The sequence below is a fragment of the Rhea americana genome, unplaced genomic scaffold (genome assembly GCF_003343005.1).
Source record: "Rhea americana isolate MKP2758 unplaced genomic scaffold, rheAme1 scaffold_46, whole genome shotgun sequence".
Taxonomy (NCBI): Eukaryota; Metazoa; Chordata; class Aves; order Rheiformes; family Rheidae; genus Rhea; species Rhea americana.
This window is the reverse complement of record NW_028186601.1, coordinates 1680688-1707139: the sequence shown is the minus strand read 5'-3', so window position 1 is coordinate 1707139 and position 26452 is coordinate 1680688. Positions and strand designations below refer to the sequence as shown.

Sequence of the window (26452 nt, the reverse complement as noted above, 5' to 3'; positions counted from 1 at the left end):
GGTCTGCATACAGAGTGATGCGGGAGCAGCTGAGATGTCAGCAGCTGAAGCAGAGAGAATACATTGCTGCTTATTTCCCCACTTATCTGATATAAATGGATCTTTAGACTGATTAATAAATATTTGTAACTTGACCCTCCTTTTCCTAATCATATCTCTCCAAGAGGAACACTGCATTAGAGTACAACAGATCTATTGCTTGAGGTTAGCACATGACTGTAACTAGAAGAATAACATTGGAAAATTCTTCATAAAAGCAATCTCTAGCCTTTAGTCTACAGATCAATGTGTCTTTAGCATTCATACAAAAAGATCCTCGAAAACCAGAAATGACAAAAAAAACCAAACTTTTCAGTCCCGGAGCCACACTAGCTATGCTCCTTCTAAAGACACATTCTGTCGTTTCTGAGGTAGGAAATAGAGAGCAATATTATAAAAATCATTTAAAATGRCTCCCAAAACAAAAGGAAATTCCTGATCAAACTATTCCAGGAACCATTTATAGCAAACAACACAGTGTGTTGAAAAACACTCCAGAAGAATTAGAGAGATCACAAATCCTAAACCTCCATCAATATCATTAAGTACCTCTGTTGCATTGTAGCTTTCATAGTACAAYCCTTAAACAACCAGAAACTCCCACTGTAGTGAGAAATTACAATTTTGCCTGCTTGAGACAGCTGCAGAACTTTCTAATTTGAAAAAACATTAATATATATATATTTAAGAGAAAAGTATGTGAAAACTTTTGGCTGGCCTGAATATAAGGAAGCCCTGTGATTTTATGTAGTCTGTTAAATTTTCAGTGCTGTTGGTATCCTCCTGCTCCCTCCTGATAGCCTGGTAAYATGGCATAGCGTAAGCATAGCATAACATCTGCTTTGGAAAGGAAATTGCACACAGTTTTTGTCCAGCACAGGAGAACATTTCTGAACTTGATTCTTGACTCCAAGACCCTCTGTGCTTTTTTGTAGCCACATGATCTTTGTTGCCTGCAGGATGTTTCTGTCGCATTGGTGCTTAGAGCTCTCCTAGAGGAAACTGTGCAGCCATCACACAGCACAGGAGTTCCCATGATCTAATAGGCCTGATCGGTAGAAGCCCGTAGTCACTTACAACAGATACTGGTTTTGTTTCTTTTAGTAGAGATATTTTGAGTTGTAAGTTCCGGCACCACTTTGTTACCTGCATTCACTTTGGATTACTGAAACACTGCACAAGGCTCAACTCTATTTCCAGTCAGCAATGGGGAATTCCCTTAGTAGACTAGAAAATCCTGTTTGGCAAGACTTAACTTCCTCCACAAATCAATCCCAACCCACTTTGCTTGCTGTAGAGGAAAAATCTGGGAGAAAAAAAAGTGCTAGAAGGATAGCAGAAAAAATGGAATAAATCAGAGCAGTCAGAATATTTTCTCATACTGATACCACAACTCAGCAAGTGCTTAATTATGGAGCAGTGACCAGCTATCAAGACCTGCTTTGCATCTTGCTCCAAGCCAAATTATACAGAAGTTTCCCTTTAAATTCAAGCAGGTTTTTAACCCTATCTTAAATTCAGCTTACTATGTAAAGAGAATTAGTTAAAAAGTTCAGCTGTAGGCCTGAACCAGTCTAAAGCTTTAAAAGAGTTCGTGTCCATCTCTATTGACTTGCTTATGTTATACAACTGCTATTTTATCGTTAGCTTCAACGCATGAAACTGAAACCATATAGAGGAGAACAAAATAGAATATACTGTAAAAAGTAAAAATAAGTCATCCATAGATCTAGTTTGAGAAAGTGGCATGCCTTTCTTGGTGTAACGGCCTGGACTGTGAGCTCACCCACCATCTTCTTTCGTGGAGCTCTAACAAGAGTGCAACACATGCACTGCTGTGATTTTGACAGGCTACAAGATCCCGTTACAGTACATACGGGAAATGTAACTCTCATCTGTTGCATTTTACTAAACCCAAATCCAGGATACACAGAATGTGAGGGACTCATGAGAAGTGAATACCCATGTCATCTCCTTTGGAGGTGGCAGCAACTCTGCTGTATTTTGGTGCCAGGCTACAGAGCAGGAAATCAGTAAGTAGGAATTAATTTTAAAGAAAGACTAAAAGGTAGGACAGATTTAGTAACGCTCCCCTCCTCCAGTGAGTAATCAGATTTACTGGACATCAGTAGTATGCTGTCTTCTGTGCATGCCCTACCCATGCAGTCTTTCTCTTTGAGTGTCAAATTTACTGCATGTGCCCAGCTGGTGCACGTGCATTATGCCCACAGCACTCTGAGCACTTTCCTGCATAAACCTTGCTTCTGCCGAGTAGGTGTATCAGGGATGGCTCAGAGTCGATTTTCTAGAGCAGAAAGGCATATGGGGCTGAAAAGACACTTATTTATCCAGTCAGTTTAGCTGAGAGCAGTTGCATTGTGATCTACAWACCAAGGTAAAGTTTTTAACTCGGTATCTTTACTGATTCCTTACAATCTATTAAATCAGCAATGTGTATGCTAAAGGTTAGAGTATAGTACAAATTTTATGGATTCTAAGATAACTGCATAAAATAGAAAACAAAAAATCATCTGCTGTCCTTGCTTTACCGGTTTTTGTACACAGGAGTTTTTGATCTCTCAATATGCATCTAAAAAGCATCTCAGTGGGTTATACAATTAGATACTGGATACGAGAAGCCAAGAGTGTCTAAATATAACAGTCTTCAAGAAACTGTGATTCAGCTCACCAGAAGGAATTTGTAGGGGTTCTAAAAGGTTGCATTGTATCTACTTGGTAGCTAAGGGATTACAGGCAGATTTTCTAAAATCCAATAAAAACTTTATGACTAAGAAAATGCTCCCCAGATAGTAGACTTTCCTGAAATACATATGTACCAGTGCATTTTTAAAAGATATATATACCATCAAGCTTGGTAAAGCTAGAATTTTAAAAACAGTAATGTTTACTCATCTGTAATGCAGCATTCATAGTACCACTTCATATATTTTGCTTTCGACTCCAATATGTTAATCTATCTGTTAATCTTCTAGTCTGTAAAGTATCAGCACATCCTTTTGTGGGCCCCGGGCCTACAACCTGTATGCCAGCAAACTTGTATAATAGGGCTCTATTTGAACACAAAGATCTGTTCATATGCAGCGACATTAATAGCTTTGTTTTCCATTATTAAAATGTAACATCACACAGAAAATAAAAGTATACAGAAATTTGTTTTCCTTAATAAATATCACCTCTTCAGTCTTGTTAAGAAATTTGGCAACTCTAGTGTCACTGTCTTAAAGGAACAGAATGATACGAGTCCAAGTTATGGATTTTTTCTATGCAGTAAGCTCTTTCAAAAATGTCACAAGCAAAATCAAAATACAGAAGTGTGATTTATTCTAGCAGTATATAGATTGTCTCCCAGGATTATGAGTCATTTCTATGAGTCTCACAAAGGAGTAGCTTCAACTTCCAATTGGTAAAATCCATACAGAATTATCCAGTATATTATACATAGATTCAACAGGTTGATCTTCAAAAAGTAGAACTGAAAAGTCTTTCTACTTGAATCAGATACAGATTTTCATAAAACCTGTAGGATTACTGCAGTATGAAACTAAATTAAAATTGGTCAAGAGGTTCAAGGTTAGGCAGGGAAAGACACAGAGAGCTGAAAACATTTCTTTAGGAAACAAAATCAAAATTGTCTAATGATCAGCATGAACCACTGTGAACAGATCCTTTCACATTGATGGAATAAACAATACCRTACAAATAGCAAAATAATATTTTCTCTAGATAAAACTTTCTTGTAACCAAGACTTTAAAAGACATTTCTTACATGGCTCATGAGTAAAATAAGAACAGTTTGGCATAAAATCTCTAGAGAACATTTTGCATTCAAATGTATGTTTATAGAAAGCCATACTTTGGAAAGATCTAGCAGGTATCTTGCAAATTCTTGCTCTAGATAGAGTGAATTTCAAAGTAGGAGGTATCCATGCAGAGAATAATCCCATATTTACTAATCAGCTCAATATCAGTTTGAACATGTACTCTTATTTTTCTGGACATGCACAGAAGAATGAATATATTTGGTGGCATTACTATGTAGTTCACAATAAAGATTATCTCCCAGTCTCATTCTATATTTATTTAATATTATTTTTCTTTACAGCTTGATTGAAGGAAAGAAATGTAAAATGATGGCTATAGAAAATCTACTGAAGGTATGAAACAGCACTCTCATGAAAATTATTTGATAAGGTGATGTTTTTTAAAAGATCCAGCTTTTCAGGTAGCTGCTTTTATTTAATAAATCTCTGGGAGATTAACTAATGTATGAAGCTAAATGCCCGAACACAACGATATTCCCACCAATGTGCCACCYTCCAGGGACCTGCTCTTAAGACATATCTGACAAATGGAGCATCCAGTAGTTTTTAACTACTAATAAGTTCTGCATGCTATATTTAATCAAAGTTCCACTTGGGTTTTAGGACAATCTGTTTTCTTTAAAACAAGAAAAATTCAGGATTATAACTTGAAAGCAAAAATTTCTGCCATTTACCATTCAGCCTTTCAGCAGTGAATAAGAAAGATACATAGGCTCCTTTATAATAGAGTTACCAATGTGGGAAAACTAGCGAAGAGGTTAAAACTCTGTTTGCCAGACTGCTCCCATTGCACTACCTCAAACATCTTGATTGTAGAGGAATTCCCGRCAAGCCTTTCCCTGGACAAACTCCACAGAAGACTGATGGAAGCTGTTTTTATACTAAATCATCAACCTTTCTTTTCACAATGCATTCCCAGGAATAAGATTACAAAAAGTATCACCAGAGCCTGGCAGGTCAGCTCTTACCTTGCCAAGAAGAGGGAGCAAAATTGTCCAGTTGCAAGAATTCTAAGACATGGAGAAATTTCTGTTCTGATCCCTCACTAACTCCCAAGAATACTTCTCTACAAAGGCTTCTCACTGAAAATTAACCACTAGGAATTATTTTCCCTACTACTACTCCTGAAATGTTTTTACTATATTCATGTATATATCTTAAATGAACAAATAATTCTCATTTTTCATCTTGTTAAAACTAAGAAGCAAACATTAAAACAAAACTGCATACATATTGTGAAAAATGTTAATGCTAGAAAAACTCTCAAGAGACAGCAATACACCACTTCATTTTACTACATGGACTATACTCAGTTTCTAATGTCAGCATTTCAGTAGCTCTTTTCTGAAGAGCCTTAAAGTAAGATTTTTATGAGCCTTAAAATATTTATTCTCTCTTTTTTTTTTAACTATTTGTCTGCAAATGAATCAGACTGTAACCTGACACTTCTTGAATAAGGTATCTAGAATGTATTTTTGCATTTTTAAGGATTCTTTTGATGGTAAAATTTTGACCACAGGCAAATTCATGGCTTAACAAATTTCTGAATATCCATAAACGACAGAAGATCATGCATCCAAACTTAAGGTTTTGCCGTCTTGCATTTTACAAAGCTCATGTTTCCCAAGCTTTAAATAACTGGAGCTATGGAAACACACTGTAGGCCTTGCCTCTGCACACCAAGAAGTTGTTTACCTTGGTTAGTCCTTCACTTAACCTTATCACTGAAAACTGCAATGCACTTAACTAATTCAGGGTAAGAACCTGCTTTTTTCTGGAGCGAAGAAGCGCTTTAGGATAGCATTAGTGAGGCTCATGCATTTTTGAAATTAAATTCTTTCCCTTTGCCATGGATTCTACCATTTCTATGCCCTGGAGARGACGTTACCCCAAACTATGTTGCGATCACCCTTAGCTCCTGGCTTGTTTTCCCTCAGGGAGGAGCACTGCTCTTGTTGCTCTCTGACAACATTAATGCTCAAATCCACTCTAAGCTCTGATACGCTGTTTGCAGAATTAGTTCCCTTCAGTACTCTGTCTGAACATGCAGAATCATTTCCTTTTTGCACTCTACTTAGAACTTTTGGAAAAGCTGCTTAAAAAGTGCCATATAAAAATACTATTGCATCAAGYTGAGTCCCAATTTCAACAAAATCTACCACAAATTTGTTTTGTGAAAGCTCTACTAATTTCATTTTACACATTACTTTTTAAATCAAAGTCTCCATAATATTGCACTTTTTTCTCAACATTTTCAGGATTTTGCCATCTTTTTGGCGGTCCTCTTTCGATACTTTCTCACAGGTAATGCAATGACCTGAAATATGTGCTGCCAAGATCATGCAGGAAGTGTCTTCTAACTATACTTGCTAATTGTTTTTGAGCCTTTTCTACAGAAATCAGCAGTAACAAGGAAAGGTCACTGAATTAAGGTAGTGATGAGGTAAAACTCAGACTGTTAACTGGATTTTGAATGGGCAGCTTTTCTGACTCCTCTGTCGGCTTTTGCCTTCACATATTGTACCAGAGGCCAGAAGGAAAACTTCTGCTTCTGGCACAAGTTTAAGCAGAGATGTTAAAATTGGATGATCATCTGTTGGGATAATCCTGGATGAAGAGAAAACCATCATATAGAGCAGATACACCTTTTGAGCTGAATACTCTCATGCAGTTATGAGGTAGCAGATAACAATGTAGCTGACTTGGATTAACTTGTAAAGCTGATTGGGGAAGAGGTCCCAACACCACTAAAGACAGAAGGTAATAATATAAAAGATCATTTATTCTACTTAGGAAGAATAGACAGATGAACTAAGGGCATAAAATGGCTGCAGGGCAGTGGAAATTTCATGTCCTGATGACAAAGCCATTTTCACAGAAGAAGGAAGGAAGGAAGAAGGAGGCTATTGCACATTCAGCCTCTGACCTACAGCAGAAAAATTTTGCAGAGCACTGAAAAAGATGGAGCAGGAGCACATGTTCATTTTTCCCTATGACTGTGTATATTCTTTGCTATCTAAGGTAAAAAAGCTATTAAATTTTCAACCTTTTTAAGTTTTCCATTAGATGTTTCAGTTAACACTTGCTCATATAACAGTGAATCTTAAACCAAGAGCTCAGTCGGCTGTAATGCTAGCAAGCGGTATGCACAAGCTGCTGTGAAATGTGTTTATGTCAACACTAGTTACGTGCTTTTAGTGGCTGATGGATACAATCTCAGCTTAGAAAATGGGCTGCTAGGAAAGACTCTATAATGTAAAGGTATGTATACAGGCACGCTATCAAAAGCTCTTGCCAGGAACATGTGGAAAGTGCATAGGCTTATTAAGTAGGACATAAATTTAGCAATCTGCAGAGCATTCAGCTGAGCAAGCTATATATACCAGCACTGTGAAACAAGGACTGTACGGCAAAAAATAATATTTAAGGAGGAAGTCACAGTACATGCTTGATTTTCCCATACAAACACACACATGCACAAATACATATTCTGTACATAAATTGTAAACTTATATTTCAAGTCCAATACTTCAGTGATCTGAACTAATATTTTGCATTTTGTCATTTTTTCATAATTAAGCAGAAGCTTCCTGTCTCATCACATTGCTATACAGCTTCAGACAATTATTCTGACAGTCTTGTCATTCTGCAGTTCTCTCAGTTTTGGCTACTTACTCATTACTTAGTTCAAGCAATGATTCACTCAGCAAATTAATGTCTGTACCTTGTCCAATTCTGCAGGGCCATGAGACACATTTAAGGAAATTCACAGGCCAAATGTTGGTCTCCTATCCTCAGAAATATAAAAAAAGGACTAGGGCATAAAGGTAAATCAAATTAACTGCAGTTTACAGCTAAGTATTCTGAACCTAGCAACAAATATATGCTACATTAACTGATCACGCTAAGCTTTTTTTCATGCTTTTAGTTTACACTTCTTCTTATTGTCAAAGTACATAATCCATATGAATATATAGTTTGCATGCCTTCCCTAGAACCTCTAAATCTGGCTCATTGTATGCAAACAAGTGGAATAATGCATCTTATATAGCAAGTGCCAGAAAATAAGAGAATACAAAAATCAAATATCACAGGGCACACATTAAATTAGCCCTTTCCACAGAGTAACTTAGACATTCCTATAACTTCCGATCTCCTGATAAGTATGTTAAATTCCCTATTTACACGCAAAAAGAAAGGTATAAAAAGATAATATGAAAAAAGTCAATATTAATTAAATAAACTATTTAGATTTCATATTTCTTTGCCATTTTTGGCCAAAGAACCCTAACACCTAACACTCTACATCTTTGATAATGTATTGCTAACAGCAAGATTATATTGCAACAAAATGTTAACAGTTGCGCTGCACCTGACTGGTAACTATTTGTTACAAAATGTAAACAAAAACACTTTGCTATGGTGTATCTGATTATATTATTTCTGAAATCAGTAATCACTGATTATTCTGAAATCAGCAATCACTGAGTTATCACTAAACTGAAGTCTTCAAGCCAGCAGCTGCTTGTTGGTTTTGTTACACAACACTTGACATCATAGATTGAAGCTTTATTTACTTCTGTATCATAAATATGAAAAAGAAAATGTAATACTGAAAATGAGTAAGTAGTAGCTTTGAAAACTGTGCTATCCTTAGGATTCCTGCTAATTTTGTGGGTTTAAGAAGACATGTCACATTCCCAATAACGTCTTGGGAAATGTGAAAAATTCACAAGAACACTATGGGAGGAGCTCTGCATATACAAACAGAAGGGATGAAATTCACATAAACTAATTTTTGCTGATTAGAGTTCTAATTTAAGCTATTCATACATATAGGCTTCTCTCTGGTTGGGTGGGTGAGGCAAACATCTCATGAAGAGCACTTTTTCCATCCTAAAATAGAGATGGGGTTCAGTTGCCTAAATCTAGGCATCTGCTGCCACTCCTGGGAGCTCTGTTCATGGCTGGCAAACACGACTCAGGGCCAGCACGACACATGCATCCTTTCGGCGAGGTGTAGACTGGGTACATGTTATCCTAGTGTGGCTACAAGACCAGATGCCAATGTCTATGCAACCGCCACACTGCTTACTTTGGCATTATTACTTCTGCAGATACGCTATAGAGGGAAGCTAGACTACTAAATTTAAAGTAAAAATCTAACTTAAAAGGCATCAAGGCAACTTAGCTTTATTCATATAACTATTAGTAGTGAAGTCCATAGAACCTTTTATGTGTCTACATACATATGTTTTCATGATGAAGGCTGCATAGATTTAACAAGATAAACAGTGAAATTGTCTATGCTCAGAGTTCTGGCAAAGCACAAAATGAAAACATTTTTTTTAACTTCTTTGAATTTTAGGCCATGCTAATAAAAACAGAAGAAACTTTCCAACAGCTATTCAGCTGAAGTTGTCTCTGGCTCTTTACCATAACTGACCAGCAGTGTCTAGGGATAACAATTAGTACTGTGATTCATACTCAGGAATAGCAGACAGGAAGCCTATGATTTTCCCAACTTTCCTACAGATTCTGTTAGGCTGTAGAAAAGTCAATAAATTATATATATATCATGTCTATATCTCCAAATCAATAAACAATGATGGAGTATGCCTGCCTCATGAGAATGAACTGAAGTTAAGCTGATTTATTTTTATTGATGCTTTGAGAATCCCAAACATGCTATGTTAATACGAAGAATTAAGATACAGGACCCCTTGCAACGAATATATAGGCATAGATACAAATATCTCAGTCTCGTTGTGTGAAGTTGTGCACAGGATTATCTTACTAGAAATAATATAGCCTAAAAACATCATACATATGTATGAATTATAGATGTTAAATGACAAATGTAAGAAATAACACTGCAGCATAATATACAGGTTAAAGGACATACCTCTTCCCTAGGATAAAATTCTGATTTGAAAGGTGGAGCATGAGTTTCGAAGATCCTGCCACCACCAAGTCCACTAAAACACCTACCTCAAATGGGTAGAATGGATCAAGTAGAGATAACTGAATGCCTTACAGCTGGACTATAAAGTAGAATCATAGTAGATTTCACAAGATAGATTTCACAGAGTGTAAATTCATTTTTTAATTTGCTATTTGACAGATGTACTGCTAGATATATGCTTTTGTTACTGTAAACATCATTAGAAAGTGAGCATAAACTACAAGAAAAATTGAAATCTAAATACAGCAGCAGAAAAATAGAATTAAAGGAAAGTAGCATATTCTCTTCCTGTCAATTTCCTATTAAAAATAAAGCAAAAATAAGATAAAACATGATCTCGAGCAAGTTCAGAAATGGTCCCAAAAAATACTTACCTCTTCTACTAATAAAAGTAATTTGAGATTGACATAGTGACCACAGTAAAAATAAATGTTTTGTCCTAGGGATTACACCCTGAGCAAGATATATGCAGAACTAAGATATATTAAAGACTGTGACATACAGACATCCAGGCTGAATTTTTCAAAAATTTATGCCAGGGGACTAGCAGCTTGAGAGGCTAAAAGCTGTATTGGCTCTTTAAGCATTCAAGATACTTTTACAGATTCATAGATTTTAAGCCCAGAAGAGATTCTCTGCACTGTAAAACATGATCCAATAAACCATGAAAGGAGGGAATGGTTCCCACCCTTTTCCTAATTAATACAATCACACTAAATAACTTGCAGCTGAATTAGAAGAAATATTTACAAAAAGAACACCTATCACATACAATGCTTTGTGTAATAATTCACTACTGTCATAGGAATTATTAGTTACAATCATAATAAAGGAACTTGATCTCATTTTCAATCTTTTTTTTAATTTAACTTTCAACGACCGAGTCTATATTAAAAGAAAATTAGTAATTGGTAAGAAATTAGGAGAAAAACTGTCATGAAGTCACCGCTTTCCTTTATCTCTAAAAAGGCCATTCCCTCCTTGTATAGCAAGTTTTTCACCTCCTCAGTGTTTATCACTTTTCTGAATCCACTATAGCTTTCCAATATCTTCTTTCAGTATTACATAGACCTGTACAATATTTGTATTATTGGGTATGTAGGTGGATCTAAAAAGCCTCTAATAACCACACAGAAACATCAGCTTGGTGAGATTGTCATCTGTGAGGCACAACAAACACAAGAAGCACATGCCAAGACATGCCCACCTGGCACTCAGCCATCCCTCCACCTCCTGGCCGAGCCAAGAGAGTATGAGGTGGCACACTTGCCCCAGACTCATCTGACTTCTTTTCCACCAACCACAATTAATCCCTGTAAGCAACCAAACAGAAAGGAATGGGGATATTTATACATTTATTTTAATTATTTAATACAGTTTTTGTTAAGAGTCCGGTCCCACGGGGTTCTATCTGCAAAAGATTTTTTAAGAGTATATGACTAACTGCACAAGGTGAGACAAAGATATATGCATGGAAGCGGGGAGCGTAGAAAAACTTATGTATCGTTGGGTCAGTAAAAAAGGCCCAAGGAATATCCACATACATTTTTGAGAGCTGTTATAGAGCTTGCAATATAATGTTGAGGACAGAGGACATGCAGTATTAGGGCCATTCTTGCTAACTCTTAAATAAAATAACTCACCTTTCCCTGTTTTTCAGGCAGATTCTCATGTCCCGAGACTCTGCATAGCCCAGGAGCTCCAGGGCAGAAGGTACAAAGCAGAAATTCTGAACAGTTCTGCAAGGGATCTTCCTGCTGGAGCCAGACAATTCTCAGATGCCATAGGAAACACAAGAGGAGCAAAATATTACTTCATGAGCTCTAGCCAGCACTGGCCATACAATGGGGTCAGAGGTGACATACAAGATATCATCCTGATTTCAATTAAAATGCCCACAAAAGACAATCACACACTCTTGTCTAGTAGGCACCTGTACACAAGGTTAGGTGTATGACATAGCAGAGGCCTCAGTGACACACAAATGTGAGCTCTTCATATGCTCCTGATTTGCCTGTATGATGCCGTCAACTTTGGGATGTACCCGCTGGATAGGACTGTTTGCATGAGACAAAATGAAAAATTAATGCATACAGGCATACAGTACACTTACAGCTATACAGCGTATAAGTGAACAGAGAAGCATGTATCAATACCCATTATACCCAGGGAACAGCTCATGGCATCTTCATGATGGGAAGAGTCAAGAAATCTCAGAATGAATAGATATGAAGGGACACTGGGATTGACAGTCTATGAACAAAGTAGCCAAAGAGAAAAAAAAGGTATATGAAAAATAGTTTTAACTTGCCAAGACCCAAGCAACACCTGTACTCTTTCATAGAAATACTGTAAGCTCCAAAAAACAGTAGCTTATTAAAAAATCTTAAACATATATATGGAATTCACCCAGTATTAAAAGGTTTCTTAGTATGCCATACCTATATGGGTGAGATGAAAACCCACACCAGTTATAGACCCCTACCTTTGGCTGCATACTTTCATACTTGGTCATGCTTTCATATCGTGTCATCATTGCCCCAGTGAACAGGATACATTGTCTGTTTACACAGTTCTCAAATACCAATTCCCAGGATCTTCTGCTGCCTGCTCAAGGTTACTGTTCTGTAATATTCATAACAGTCAGTGGTTTCTTTGTTACCATATGTTTTGAAAGACTGAAAGATCACATGGCACATATTTCATCGCTTCCTCTGCTTACCTACATCTACATCCCCATCTCCTCCCACCACCTTGATAACTAAGGTAGATGCTGCATTTTTTTCTTTTCTTTTTTTTTTTTGAAGTATTCAAATATTCAAATACTTCATGTATCGAAGTACTCAAAATTGCCAAACATTAGAGGCAAATTATAAGACAGGATGTTTTGATGAAAAATAAGGCAAACAAAATACCAGGAATGTTGACAAGGATTATTGGAGGCTGTTTTTTGCCTCTCTACACTGTGGAGAATGAGATACTTCCAGGAGCCATCTGAGAATTTCATCTAGGAAAACTCATTTCTGTTTATATATATTTATATTGCTGTTTATGTATATGTATATGCAGTGTTGTTGTTTATTGTAAGGCTAAAGGTTATTACACAGAACTTCATATATCTTATGGCTTTAGTGAGCTGAGCTGTTGTGGACCCTCTTGGATTAAATGTCTGTTAAGAAAGTTGCCACTTCCAGAGGAGCTGACTCAGCAAACCAGGTGATTCCTTACAGTCCTCTTTTCTGGTAATTTATTTTGTTATCTACAACTACTGTTTTGTTCATAAATGCAAAATTTCAGCTAGATCTGCCTAGAAGGTCTTTGGAAGCAAATGAGGCAAGCAGAGCAAGAGCAGCAAGCAGAGGGTTAAAACTCTAGCAACAGAAACATAAAAAAGAGCAAAATAATTAAACAGTTTTAAAGTTGAATTCTACTTCTGCTTTATTCCTTCCCTCTGATAAAAAAATGACTAATTCACTTCTCTCATATCACCTTCCAGTTACCAGAATAAGTAACTATCCCCCAAAACATTCAATGTACCTGACTATTCCCAGCAATCGCTACATATGGCAACATTTCAGGTGTTACTGGAGTTGCACTTCCTCTACTACAACACCTAGACATTTCTGATTGTCATTTCTCAGTCCTGCTGTAGAGGGAAAACGGAGAGCACACAGAAGCACAGTATGTTTGAAAGTGTGTCAAGTTATGCAGCAAGACATCTGACTACTGGCTTTCATTCAGCAAAAAAATAAGATTAGAAATGGACATGTCTGTAAGACAACTGATACAAGTAATATTTATTTTAAAACTCCAGCAACATGTTGTGTCGTAAAACAGTCATTAAAATATAATTTTTTTTCTTCCTTTCTTCAGCAGCTCACTTGGCAGATAGAAAACATTTCAGTATCAAAAGAAAGAAATATGGGTAGTGTTTCAGCACTGTCAACTCGTTAAATAACAAGGTTGTTTTGCAAGAGTGTAAAGTGGTAGAAAGTGGCCAGGTATCAAGCCATTCATCAGAGAACAATTTTGAGGATCAGCTCTTCAACCTTTGACATCTGAAAAAGAAAAAAAATGACAGATCATTAGCTCTAAATAATACTAAGACTAAATAAAGTTATGGTAGGCAGCAATTATTGCTACCCCATTATATCTTGCTCAATTTACCATCAAACAGTATTTAATCATCCAAGAGCAAGATTTGTTCTCAGGCGTCTCCAATTGACAGAAGTGGTTCATACGCGATAACAGGAGAAGAGAAAGTTGCTGTGAATCATTTGACTTGGTAAGACTTCAACACAAATTCAATTTCCATCCTAAGAAAAAGAATCACAAAAACAAGAGTTAGGCTTTGAAGATATCCACTGCAACAAAGGCCAACCCTGAAGGTCTCTCTCAGGAACAAACCCTGGTTGAAGTCAACAGGAATTTGCCTGAAAGGTACAGACTTGGGTTCCCAAGCTGTTGAGTTATAAAAAGTTCTTGGTTGTACACAGGGAGGGAATTAGTAACTTCATACACCTTACCTCATCAGTTGCTGCTGCACTTGATGATAGCACTCCTTTTTTTCTGAACAGAGATGTCCAGCCACTAAAACCAAGTTGGACAGAGTCCTGCATCCCCTCCAGGCACAACTGCTTCTGTGTCAGTGTGAGGGACCAGGGGCTTCGAAGGCGAGTATGAATGACAAAAGACAACTGCATCTGTGAGCAATGCACATGCAATCTGGATTCAATAGCACCACTGTCTGATACTTGATCAATGTGCACTTGTTCCTTTAAAAAAAAATCTGACAAAATTTATGAAAAATCACATTAAAAGTTCTTCTATTCCTTGCCAGTTATACATTAGCTGGGATTTTATATGCATGCTGAGCCAGATTGTATTCTCTATCACCACTATGTAAATTTGGAGTAACATCATCAACTTCAATTTAATTGTTCTGGATTTACATCATTGTAATGAATCCCCTGCAGGAAACCAATTTCATTTTCAAGAGTTTTCTCTGAACATGAAAACCAGCTACTAAATATATTTCCAGTGGGAGGGATTAGGCATAGAACTGATGTTATCATAGACAAAGGGCTTTGATGAATGTGACTGTTTTGCTAGAGCATTCACATTTTTCTGACAAACACTTATTGCACTGATTTTTCATATGCCTGTAGTTGTTTCTCTCTATAACACTGCCCTATTTAGATATTAATTATGGGTAAATCCCAAAACCAGAAGATTCAAGCATGGGAAAGACAAATTTCTTATAAATTTGACTTCTTTTTCAAGGTAAGGACATGTTTGTCCATTTTCCATGAAGAAAAATTTAACATCAAATTTTTTGGTACCAAAAAGCTTCTCAGTGGCCTATATCAATGCCCCTATCAAAGAGCAGCAAAAAGGAAGAAAGATGATTTGTCCATATGACCATGCAGCTTTCTCCAAACAACCAATAAGCTGACTTCTGCAGCTAGACAGCTATGATTTTGTCAGCTTTTTCATTTTCTAAAGATAGGGGAAAGTAAAGCCAGAGTTTGATAAAATGGTATAGCAAAAAATAGAGGACTCAGTCTTTACAATAAGACCAACTTTTAGAAATCCTATATATCAAGGAGGAATTAACATGAACAGAGGTAACAGGCTAGTTTCATCCACGCATGAGGGGATAGGCAAGAAACAAGGAGGAGGCCACAAAACTCCTTCATGCATTTTTTGATCTCCTTTCATTAATTTGCTCCATGCACAAAAGAAAAGGGGGGGGGGGGAGGACAACTATCTCTTTCCATCGCAAATAATCTCCAAAAGAGCTATGGAAAACACTGACATGGCTGCTTCTTCTATGCCAATCTGAAGACAGGAAAGAAAGAATAAGATCCTCAGTTCTACAAAGCATTTGAGTCTGCTTTCACATACCAAAGATGTGAGGTGAAAGAGGTGTGAAGATGTGAGCTACAAAGATGCAAGATGCCAGTCGAAAGGTGTTACAGCCATGCACCACCTACATATGATGGCTTCAGGCGGTGGATTTCACCTTCAGTTCACTTCTTCTATCCTTCCTGCTTTTGAATCTCAGCATAAATGACTTCTAGGTATTTACTGAATAGCAGCAACGATGGAATCCATCCAAAAACAAACGGGGAGCAGCTGAAAGAAGTCATCATCTTCTCCTTGATGCTGTGGGTTGGGAGTGTGGAAGCAGCCTGGGTCCTTCTGAGGGTGCTGTAGGCTCGGTGTGAGCCACAGGGTATGCACCATGCTGGTACTGTATGTGCTGGCATTGCATTCTGTCCCACTCTTATGTGTCTGCTCAAAATCAAAATCTAATGTGCATTGCGATGAGTCCTACCTACACATTACTAGACTTTGCTCACCTCTTCACAGGTTAGTCATTACAGTAACAAACAGAATCTCATTCTGAGTATCTTCCCAGTTTTAATAATTAAGCCTGTCAAACACACGGACTGCAGACTCTTAGGATGTTTGCATAACAAAACAGCAGTCAGTAACGTATGTCATTGCTTTAGCACTTTCCATCTGACTATAGAACTGAAGTAAAATATAACAGTTAAACTAAAACAACACTCCAGTTTCCTTTCATGCTATACTCATGAAGTGAGATGCAGCTTCAAGCAAAACAGATGAGCAAGAAGCTTTGTAGAGAGGATGAGCTGAAGACTAAAAATCCTTTCTAAAAAGCTTAACTAACTCCTGATCCAGACTCATGATCTGTAACCTGAGCATATGGCAATATGAAGTAGAAAAGCAAAACAGGATTTTTTTGTACCAAAACAGCTAACTTTGAAGAATTCAAATGGTTTCCTAAAAAAAAAGGAGGAGAAATTTTTATCCTACTCTTCCCAGTTTTCTTTCCTGCTTAGAGCTGAGGTGAGCATCTCAACGCAGCAACATGTGACAATGCTGCAATTCAGTGGAAACCCTTCTATGCCAATAAGCAATGTTGATGAAAAAAAAGAAATGAGAAAAGTTTCAGTTAGTCAGGAAAATTAAAAAAAAAAGGAAAGAAAGAAAAAATGAAAAAGTAAATATCACCAACTCCACTCTTCAACATGCCACACTCCCACATTTAAGATTTTACTTCTCTTTTCAGGTAGAGGCACACCTGTTTCAGTCTTTATACAGAATATTTTTTAATAAATTAAATTACCACTCAATTACTTACTATCAGTCTGTACAAAAGGCCACTATAGCTCCTGAAGGCACAACTCACTTTAGGAAAAGCAATACACCCTCTTAAATTCTGAGCATTTCCCAAGCAAACATACAAACAAAAACACATGTAAAGCCAAACAGACAGTGACTCCACATGTCTCTGGGACACCATGTCAGGTGTAATAATGTTCCCACTACCTGTTGAGTCTGACCGTTCATATTGTACTATGATATAATCATATCTTAAAAAAAAAAAAAAAAAGAGCGAGAAAGATAATACATTGAAACTCTTATTTCTCAGAGATGCAATGGGCTGTCTGTGGCTAAATTCATGTACAGTGTTGGAAATCATCTGGACTCACAGACCATTAAACTACAATAGGCTTATGAGTATATTCATTTTCTCAGGTCAGGCTGCTTGGATGGTTACGCTCTTTTTCTTCAACACTGATGAGTTCCAGCAAAACAGATACTGTGAGATGCTACAGCTGGACTAACAATGAAGATGACTGAAGTTTTAACTGAAGCAGAATGCAGTAACTTCAAATGACACTTCACCCAGGATCTTCCATACTACTCTGGTTTTCAGATCCCAAGCAAGATTATAGTCTTTAAAAGTCTGCTTAGAGCAGAACCATCCTAGGAGTGGGTTCTTTGGTGACAGCCTGCCAGGCTATCCTGTGCTCGTGTAAATGCATCCATCGGCAACATCTGTTTGACGTTGCAATACTTGGGGGCAAATGGCCCCTGGTAGTGGCCCAAGACAATGACGTTGTTCTGAAAATAAGCTAAGGAATAGAGCTTAAGAAACACTTTAAAAGTGCAGCATTAAAAGAGTGACGTGAACCACAAATAATGACATGTACATTAGAATACAGTGTTATAATTTAAGGTCATTGGGTGCAGCAATCATTAATTAATTGCTCTCTCCTTTCAAACTGATTTTCTTCTTCATTTCTAAAGAAAAATTACTCATTTTATGCATATCTCCACCCAACTACTTACACACTAGGACATATTAACCATAGGACATACTAAGTCAGGCTACCATACATTCAGAGACCCTGGATATGTCCAGTTTTTCTGTTGGAAATTTGTATAGTAGAAAAAAAAGCAAACTTTAGCCAACTGTCTGCAATTAGTAGATAGCTGGACAAAATGGACACTCAGTGTGTTCTCCATGTTACTTCTCTCTAATGCATCTCCTAGGCATCCATAATCACTAGCACACATTTCTATCTGACAAAACCCAAACAGAAACATGGAAGTTCTGCACATTAAAAATGTCCTCTGCAATACAAGCATGGAAACTATTTATTAATTTGGCTAAAAATATGCAGCACAAGAAAAGTCCAGCTTGCTAACTCAGAAACTTGTTTTCCCATATCGCATCACAACAACCTTGTTGTAGAGCATTTACAGATGAGTTGTGTGTGTCTTTTGTAGTACAAAAACCTTGTCCTGCTAAGATAAATATATATGTAGATATTTGTACCTGTTCAACATTTCACTGACTTCAGTAGAGTTCTGAGTGGGTACAAGTAGTTGTATGGCTGTGAACATCTGGTTCTCATTGGAGGATCAGGTCTTTCTTTATTATCAACTTAATGCATATATATAAAGCATATATATATATATATATATATATGCACACATACACATATTTAAGACTATGAAAAATGATCTCTTTCTTGTATAACATTTTTTCAGTAAATGGTAAAACCCTTTTGGACCAGCTTTTAAGTTTATGTTACAGTTTGGCAACACCCTCCCCACCACATATAGCACGTGGTCTTTTCACACAAAGAGGTTACCACACATTCCCACCGCCTGAAATTGAGGGTTCAAGAGTTACACTATCCTCTGAAATGCAACCCCACTTTAAAGTGTTGTCAACATCAGTTTTCAAAATCATATTCTAAAGTGACTCAAACAGCATTCTTTAAATAATATACCCCAGTACTTTTAAAATTTGAATTAAAATTTGTTCACAGGTTTATCTAATCTCCAGTTATTCATCAGCCTTTTTAGACAAAGCAACTCGACCAACTAGGCCCCCAAAACCAGATTTTTTAAAAATGACTAGTGATTTTGTCCATGCACATTAGAGAGGCTTGAATTTAAGAAAATGTAAAGCATCCATGTTTTAAATTCAAAACTCTTTCACAGAATGAGAGGACTATCCAACAAACTTTCTACATAGTGTAAGCATTTAAGTGGTTAAAATGGGTATTTACAAGATAAGTACTGTAAAAATGGGAGCTGTACAGCTAACCACTTTCTAAAGTGGTTAGTGATATCTAAAAAAACATTTGCCCACTAGATGTCAGATATGGAAAGAAAATATAATCGAAAAAAGTACCATTTTCCCCAAATGCTTCTTCTGATCATATCATACATATTTCTGCAGCAAATACAATATTATTAATCAGAACTATGTTGTCAAATGCTGGAACCCATCACCGCACACATGAAGGAAATACCGTTCTTGAAAATAGTGTTGAACAGCCAAATATATACAACATGGTTGGATAAAAAAATGCTTCTTTCCAGGAAAAAAACAAACAAACAAAAAAAAAACTTCTGAAGAAAATACATGATTTGGTGGAGGAGATACAATGTGTTGATAATTTTCTACCGATAAGCAATCTTCTGGCATTCTATGGCTAGGTCAGCTCTGATGTGATAGTATGAGTTACCATTAAACCTAAAAATAGATTCAAGTTGACCACAGAAAGGTTGGTTTCTGATTAAATAAAACATATATTACACAGCATCCAAAAAGATGATCCAGACAGGGCAGGAAGGGAACACTCCAGTGAACAGGTCTTCCCAGTTCTGGCCCTTTGCCACGGGTTTCACAGGAATGCTAGTCATCTCAAGCAAGTAATATCTTCTGCTGGCTAAATGGGCCAAACTAGAAGCTAGAGTATTGAATAATGTATTATTTCCCGCAACACTAGCCCAACAATTTAAAACATATTTCCCTTACTTGCAAATCAGATATTTTCTTCACTAACTTCTCATGTAAGTTTTCTCAACTTTTTGCCACATAAAGGTGGCAAAAGTACCGTAAGTACCATAAAGGTACCATAAGAATATTAAACCATAAGAAGTGACATACTAATTTGATATTTCATGCAGGTTATTTCTCTTGTATGGAAAGAACACGACTCAAGCTTACTCTAAATACATGTGCTTACACCTAACTCCCAATAATGCAATTCTTCAGGTCTAGTCATGTCCAGTAACTGCAGAGCTGGGAATGGCTGGAGGTTAAATGCTGTGGTACAGACAGCTATCTCTGTGCTGTACTGAAAGTGTGCAGTCTCTTGGTTGAGGTTTCCATAGACCTAGAAGAACACTTAGATGACTTTGACAAACACCCCACATACTTGGTATATTTTGGGTAAAAGGATATGTGAAAGGTGGATCCTAGTAAATTATGGTACTCTGTGGTTTGTCAGTCCTACCCCATATATGTATGCATATGAAACACTGATGTGTTTCACAGTCCCTTTCTGTTCTAACACATTGATGTTTGATTTTGCTCAAAAAAAATTATAGTTACTTTATGTTTGCAAAGTAAGAGTAAATTCACCTGTAAAATAAGATATCATCCACAAAAATACCCTTTTACTCTACACTCAGCTTACCAATCTCTGACAAAATCTTGTTTACCCCAGCTGTGGGTTCTTCCTGAAGTCTTCACTCCATATTTAATAATGTTTACCATGTACTTAATAAATCACATATTTAAATGAACTGTAAACATCAACAGAAGTTCCATTCTAAGACAAAAAGGGGAGGCAAATTTGCATATTGTTGGCAGTATAGAGTAGGTAGGATGACAGTGAGCAATGAAAGAATCTATGGATGTGGGGGCCTCTGATGAAAGAATATATGGATCAGAGCTCTTTTTAACTTTGTAGAATAATAAAGAATGAGAAGGCTTTGACTGTTATCTCAATTCACTGCAAATACATTTTTAACACTTTCGAATAACATTTTTTTGCATTTGAGAATCCACTGTAGTGCTGGAACTGATTAAAATTGGAAATATAACATTAGACTATATTCTTGTCTTAGTTACAGATGAGTTCCATTTTAAGACTCCTCCCTCCTTTCATCAGGCTTATTTGTATATTTGCTAGAGTAATGGTAGAAGCAGTAATGTACCTCAGGCAAAAAGCCTATGTGTCTATCAATATTTAGGCGACTAGCTTACAAAAGGATCATTGGAACAATGTGCTCTGGAGCAAATTAAGATACTGTTTATATTAGTCAGTTTGGGATTTACTGTTCAGCTGTCAAAGTACTGAGTAAATTCAGCACTAGAATGTACGCATACGCCAAGTCTAGAGCTATTCAGTACATTTTCAATTAAATTAAAATTTACTGAAACAAAAATATTCCATGAAGATAAACTGATTTTTATAAAGATTTTATGGAGAAGGGTTTAGGATACAGTATTTGCTAAACTGAAATGGCCGAGAAAAAGAGTGACCAACAATCTCATGTTTGGTCTCCCTTTTTTCTACTCACCAAAACCAGACACCTGAGTTAAAAAACTTCTCAAATTTTTATTTTTACTCCACAGGCAATGAAGACAGGAATTAAAATTTTAGCATAAATAACTGTCATTCTCTGGACATCAGTCACACAAAATCCCTTTCTCAATATACCTAGAAAAAGTGATTTTTCATATCACTCTTATTTCAAAGTCTTGCAGAAAATGGGGCAGCTCAAATACCTCTATGTTTTCAAGTTATTTTATAGTGTGCTACTGTAAGCTAGTGACCAGCATTAATAGTATTTGAATCCAGTACATTCTATTATTGCTACAGTAAAAATGGTAATCCAGTTGTGACTTATCAGGCAAAAAGCGGGAACTTGTCACCAATGACAGCAGAGTAGATCAATGGATAAACTCTGCTATATAGGCCAGTTTTTTATCCTCCTTACAACATGCACTCATAACAAATACCTTCCTATCAAGCGAGCTATGTAATCTGTAGGATCTGTCTTTATCCACAGCATAACCACCCTCACTTCTCCTTACCCACATAATGGAAACTACAGAGAAAAGCCCTCAGGGGATTACAGCTTCTTAGAGCAAACTTGTCAGTTTTAATTCAGGTTAGGTGCCTGCATAACACAAACAATCAGGAAGGAACCAAATCAGTTCCTTTCAGATGCTATAATTCACATGTAGTAATCTGTTTGGGCATACATGCTTAACATTCAACAGATTCATTCTATAGATACACAATACATGTAATGAGATGGTCATCTATAAATAAATATACATATATATATATGTATTGTAGTAAACATACATATACATATATGTGTGTGTTTACATAGAATGGATAATGCAGATAAAATAACCGATGAAATTCATGCCTGATAGAGAATTGCCCTGATTTTTGTCAGTGTGTAAGCACAATATATATGCATATACATACATATACAACTATGTACACATATAAACACTTAATGTACGTATGTATCATATATACGTAACAGGGCATACAAGTCAGTGTATAGCATTTGAGAAATGATGTGCCATACATCACACACATTGCATTAAGTGCTTAGCTGGGAATAACCTTTGGCTTGGCCTTGCAAATCTTTTCCTTTTCTAAGCTACACACTTCATATCTGGAGCATGTGGAAGCACCTTACCTTGCTTCCATTTTCTCTTGCCTCCCGTTCCATCTTGAGATCAGAAATTAGGAGAGTCTTGTATTTGTTCTTTCCATTACTGCTGTGATCATCTAGTCTGTATTCTGAAGTCAGCTGAGCAGAGAGGGGACTGTCACTCAGGTTCAGAGGCTGCTCATCCTGCTCCAGATTTGTTTTGCCATTACTGTTGGTTTCTGCCATCTCCCTGCAGTGTGTTCCCCCTGAAGCATTGGAACTGTGTCCCACGGTCTCATTGCCATTAAAACTCTCTGCGGCTGAATCATCTATTAAAAAATATATATTTTCAGTCACATGCCACATCATCATCTCTGTCCAGATCAAACATAATTTATACCTTCACAATGTTTTTCAAAATTGAATTATAACGGTTTATATGATTACTAGCCCCAGTACATTTCTGCAAAATGTGCACAAACATCCTTCTGTGTTTTTAAGTAAAACCTTTATGTAAATACATAAAATATTACTACAAGCTAATGGAAATGATCCGGGCTGACACCTTAGTGCTATTGTGTACACAAAAGATAAGTGTCACACAGGATTTCTAGGGACAAAGTCTGTCTGAATCCATCTGTTTGTCCATATGTCTATGGAGCTATTTAGATTCTTATACCAGGCTCATTATTGCAGCATCGCATATTTCTGAAGTCAACAGAAATGCACATGATATCGAGAGAGAACCTAGCTCTCAGGTTTTAAAGATGCAAAATAGCATATGTCATATCCATAAACATTCTCCTGCATAGATATGATGTAAATACATCTGGTGCACTCACTGCTGGCAGTGGAGATCCTATTGGGAAAGCTGACTCCTGAAACAAAAACTCACTCTTCATTTTGTGCATGTGCTCATTCACTTTGCTCATGCATTTTGTGTCATAATTCATTTAAAATACTAGTTAATAACAGATTAAATTGCAGCCTGAAAGTTATGTCTGAAAACTTTGAAAGTGTTGTTGTTATCCCTAAGACTTTGCAACTGAAATGTATGATTAAGATGTGTTCTACATACTCTGGGAGTTTGTATCCTATGTTTGCCAGGACAGTGCCCAGGTGCAACTACTCAGCTGTTCCTTATCCTCTAAACAATCTTTGGACCAGCAGGGCTATCTAGAAAAGCAACACATCATTTAATGAAGGATATGGGAGCAGAATTTGGCCCTCAGTTCGCTTACTTCTTGTTCTCCAAAGCACCTCCTGTATAGCCGCTTACATGGTTTTCCTAATGGTGCAAACACCTCCACAGGGCTCTACAAAACTACGTTTATCACAAATAGTGATGGTGGAATCAAAACTGAGGAGTCAGTAGCCAGGAATGTGTACAGATTGAAACTGGAGCTATGGGAAGAAATAGACCTTAATATATTAATACCTTAATATACCAACCACTTTCAGATCCTTCTAAACTACTTCCATGAAAAAGAAACAAATGAATTCATATACATACATATGAAGTTTAAAAAAGAAATCAGGATACTTTCTTTAAAGGATGTACTCAGAAATACTCATGCTTGAAATGACATGATTAATCAAATTGTTGACTCTCCATCACTGATAGAGTAGAAACCAACTATTCACTGCCCTCAGATCAAAATTTAAAAAGTGAAGAAAATATTGTATAAATGGATAATAATCTAATTCAATTAAGTACTCAGAGAGCCATAGACAAGCCATCATACATCAGTGTCTTGCCTGCTGTACCCATCCAACAGTACTATGCTACAAAGTATAAAGGAATGGCCCCACATTCTCAACATATTTATTTGTTTTTTTTTTCAAACCTGTAAAAGAATTATAGTTTCATGAAAAAACATGCAGTCATATTTTAAAAAGCTTTAATTTAAAAACGTTTTTGTTTTTAACAGAATGTTTTATAATTAATGGCAATAAAAAATCATGCTTTGGTATGTACCAATTTTATATTACCTCTCTTATAAATACAGACTTATGTACAAAAAAAGACACAACATTTCTAGAATAAGACTGTTAAACGCACACACCATATCCACTAGTCACCAGCCCAATTTGCAACACGAGCAATGGAATCACTTCAGTTTAAAACCCTGGGCCTGACTGAGGACTTCAGTAACATAGATGAATAAAGCGAACGGGGGTTATCCCTACCTCATAAACTTTATACCTGAGATTTACGTTGACAGGGCATAAAACTTTCATAAGGTTAAAAATTCTAAATGTAGCTTCAGAAAAGGAATATACGATTTTATCGTAATTCTGAACTAGAAAATGGTATGGAAAATTCTAATACAAAATCTTTTTTTTTAAAAAAAAAAGCTATATTGACAATGCATTTTAAAAGGTGTGAAACATCAGCGAGAAGGTCAGATTTCTTTATTTAAGAGAGAAACAGTTTGCTTACTGCTGATTGGTATTTTGGACTGCTAACAGACAACTGACTTCTTGGTTATCAGTTTAACAAGCGGCAGCTAGTTTCAAATGAATTAAGTCAAGGATTGACCTGTCCGCCAAGCGCGGAAGGGACGCTGCTCCTTCCGAAGGGCTCGGAAAAGCCCCTGCGGCTGGGAGCAGAGGGAGAAACGAGTGAGCGCCCCGAGGGTGCCAAGTCCCGGCTAAAAGCAGGGGCAGGGCGCTCGTTTCACCCCGAGGAACCTGCTGCGTCCCAGCGCCCGTTGCAGCAACAAACAGCTCTGAAAATCGAGAAGGATCTGGTTTCCCGAGGTCCGTTTATCGCGGCGCCTCGGCCGTGTTGAGGCGCTAGGGGCGAGAGCCTGCTTCCTTACCAAACGWCCACGCTGCCGAGGCGGAGGGGCGGCCGGCGGCCTCTGAGGCGCGCGGCGAGGGCGAGGGCTGCTGCGGGGCGCCGCGAGGCGAGGGCAGAGGCGGCGGCGGCCACGGGCAACATGGCGGCCTGGAACCCGCCGCCTCGGGGCGGCAGTTGGGGCTGCCGGCGCCCGCCCCGGGGCGGCCCCGGCCCGCGGCTGCCCGGCGCAGGACGCTGCGGGCAGCTCTAGGCGCGGGAGCCGGGCAGGGAGGAGGCGGAGGAAAGGAGAAGGACGAGGTGATCTCCAGAGGCCGCTCCCAACCTCAACCATTCTGCGATTCTGTGGTTCTCTGAACTTCAATTTCTGATTTTCAGGGCTGGTGAGTCCTTGACTTCAGTTATCTATCACATACATCCACATTATCACGGCCTAACCCTTTACCAAATCCCAGTTTCTCTGTATTTAACTCCTTGGATTCTGCAAGTTGATATCCATGACAGAGATTATTAAAAATAGGCTAAAGGCTTCTGATTTAGAACAGGAAAATAATTCTTAATTTATAGGCGTATATTCTCCCATTTCCAAATGGGCAAACGTATTTTTTCAAAAACTAGAGCTTCTTCTGAGAAAGGGTTAAAATATAGTTCTTCCACACAGAAAGAATTGTCTTCAGACCAGATATGTCARATACTCAACACTGTTCCCAGTGAGACTGCTTCCTTAAAGGCAAGCAAGCTGGAGCGTGCATAAAAGTTGGCTTGAACAGCAGGTCCCTCGAACACTRGTTTTCTACAAGCATAGATTTAAGATCTGAACTTTGATGTAAGCATCATTGAATTATTGTGAACCTTAAAATAAGATACCTGTATTCAAGTCTCCCTTATCTCCCTGATAAAAATAACTCCACATGTTTTGAAGGATCTTCTGCATTACTGTTAGCGAACAAATGCATTCTATAAATCACCCAGACTTTTCCCAGTCCTTGCAGATAA

General features: G+C 37.4%; 1 protein-coding gene across 1 annotated transcript in view; it reads right to left on the bottom strand.

Moving 5' to 3' along the window:
• NOL4 (nucleolar protein 4) overlaps positions 1-26452 on the bottom strand; it is a 183883-nt gene that overhangs the window by 56852 nt on the left and 100579 nt on the right. Inside the window, exon 6 of the mRNA XM_085316281.1 lies at positions 22699-22982. Coding sequence (XP_085172407.1) covers positions 22699-22982 — 284 coding nt within the window. The remainder of the gene's footprint in view (positions 1-22698; positions 22983-26452) is intronic.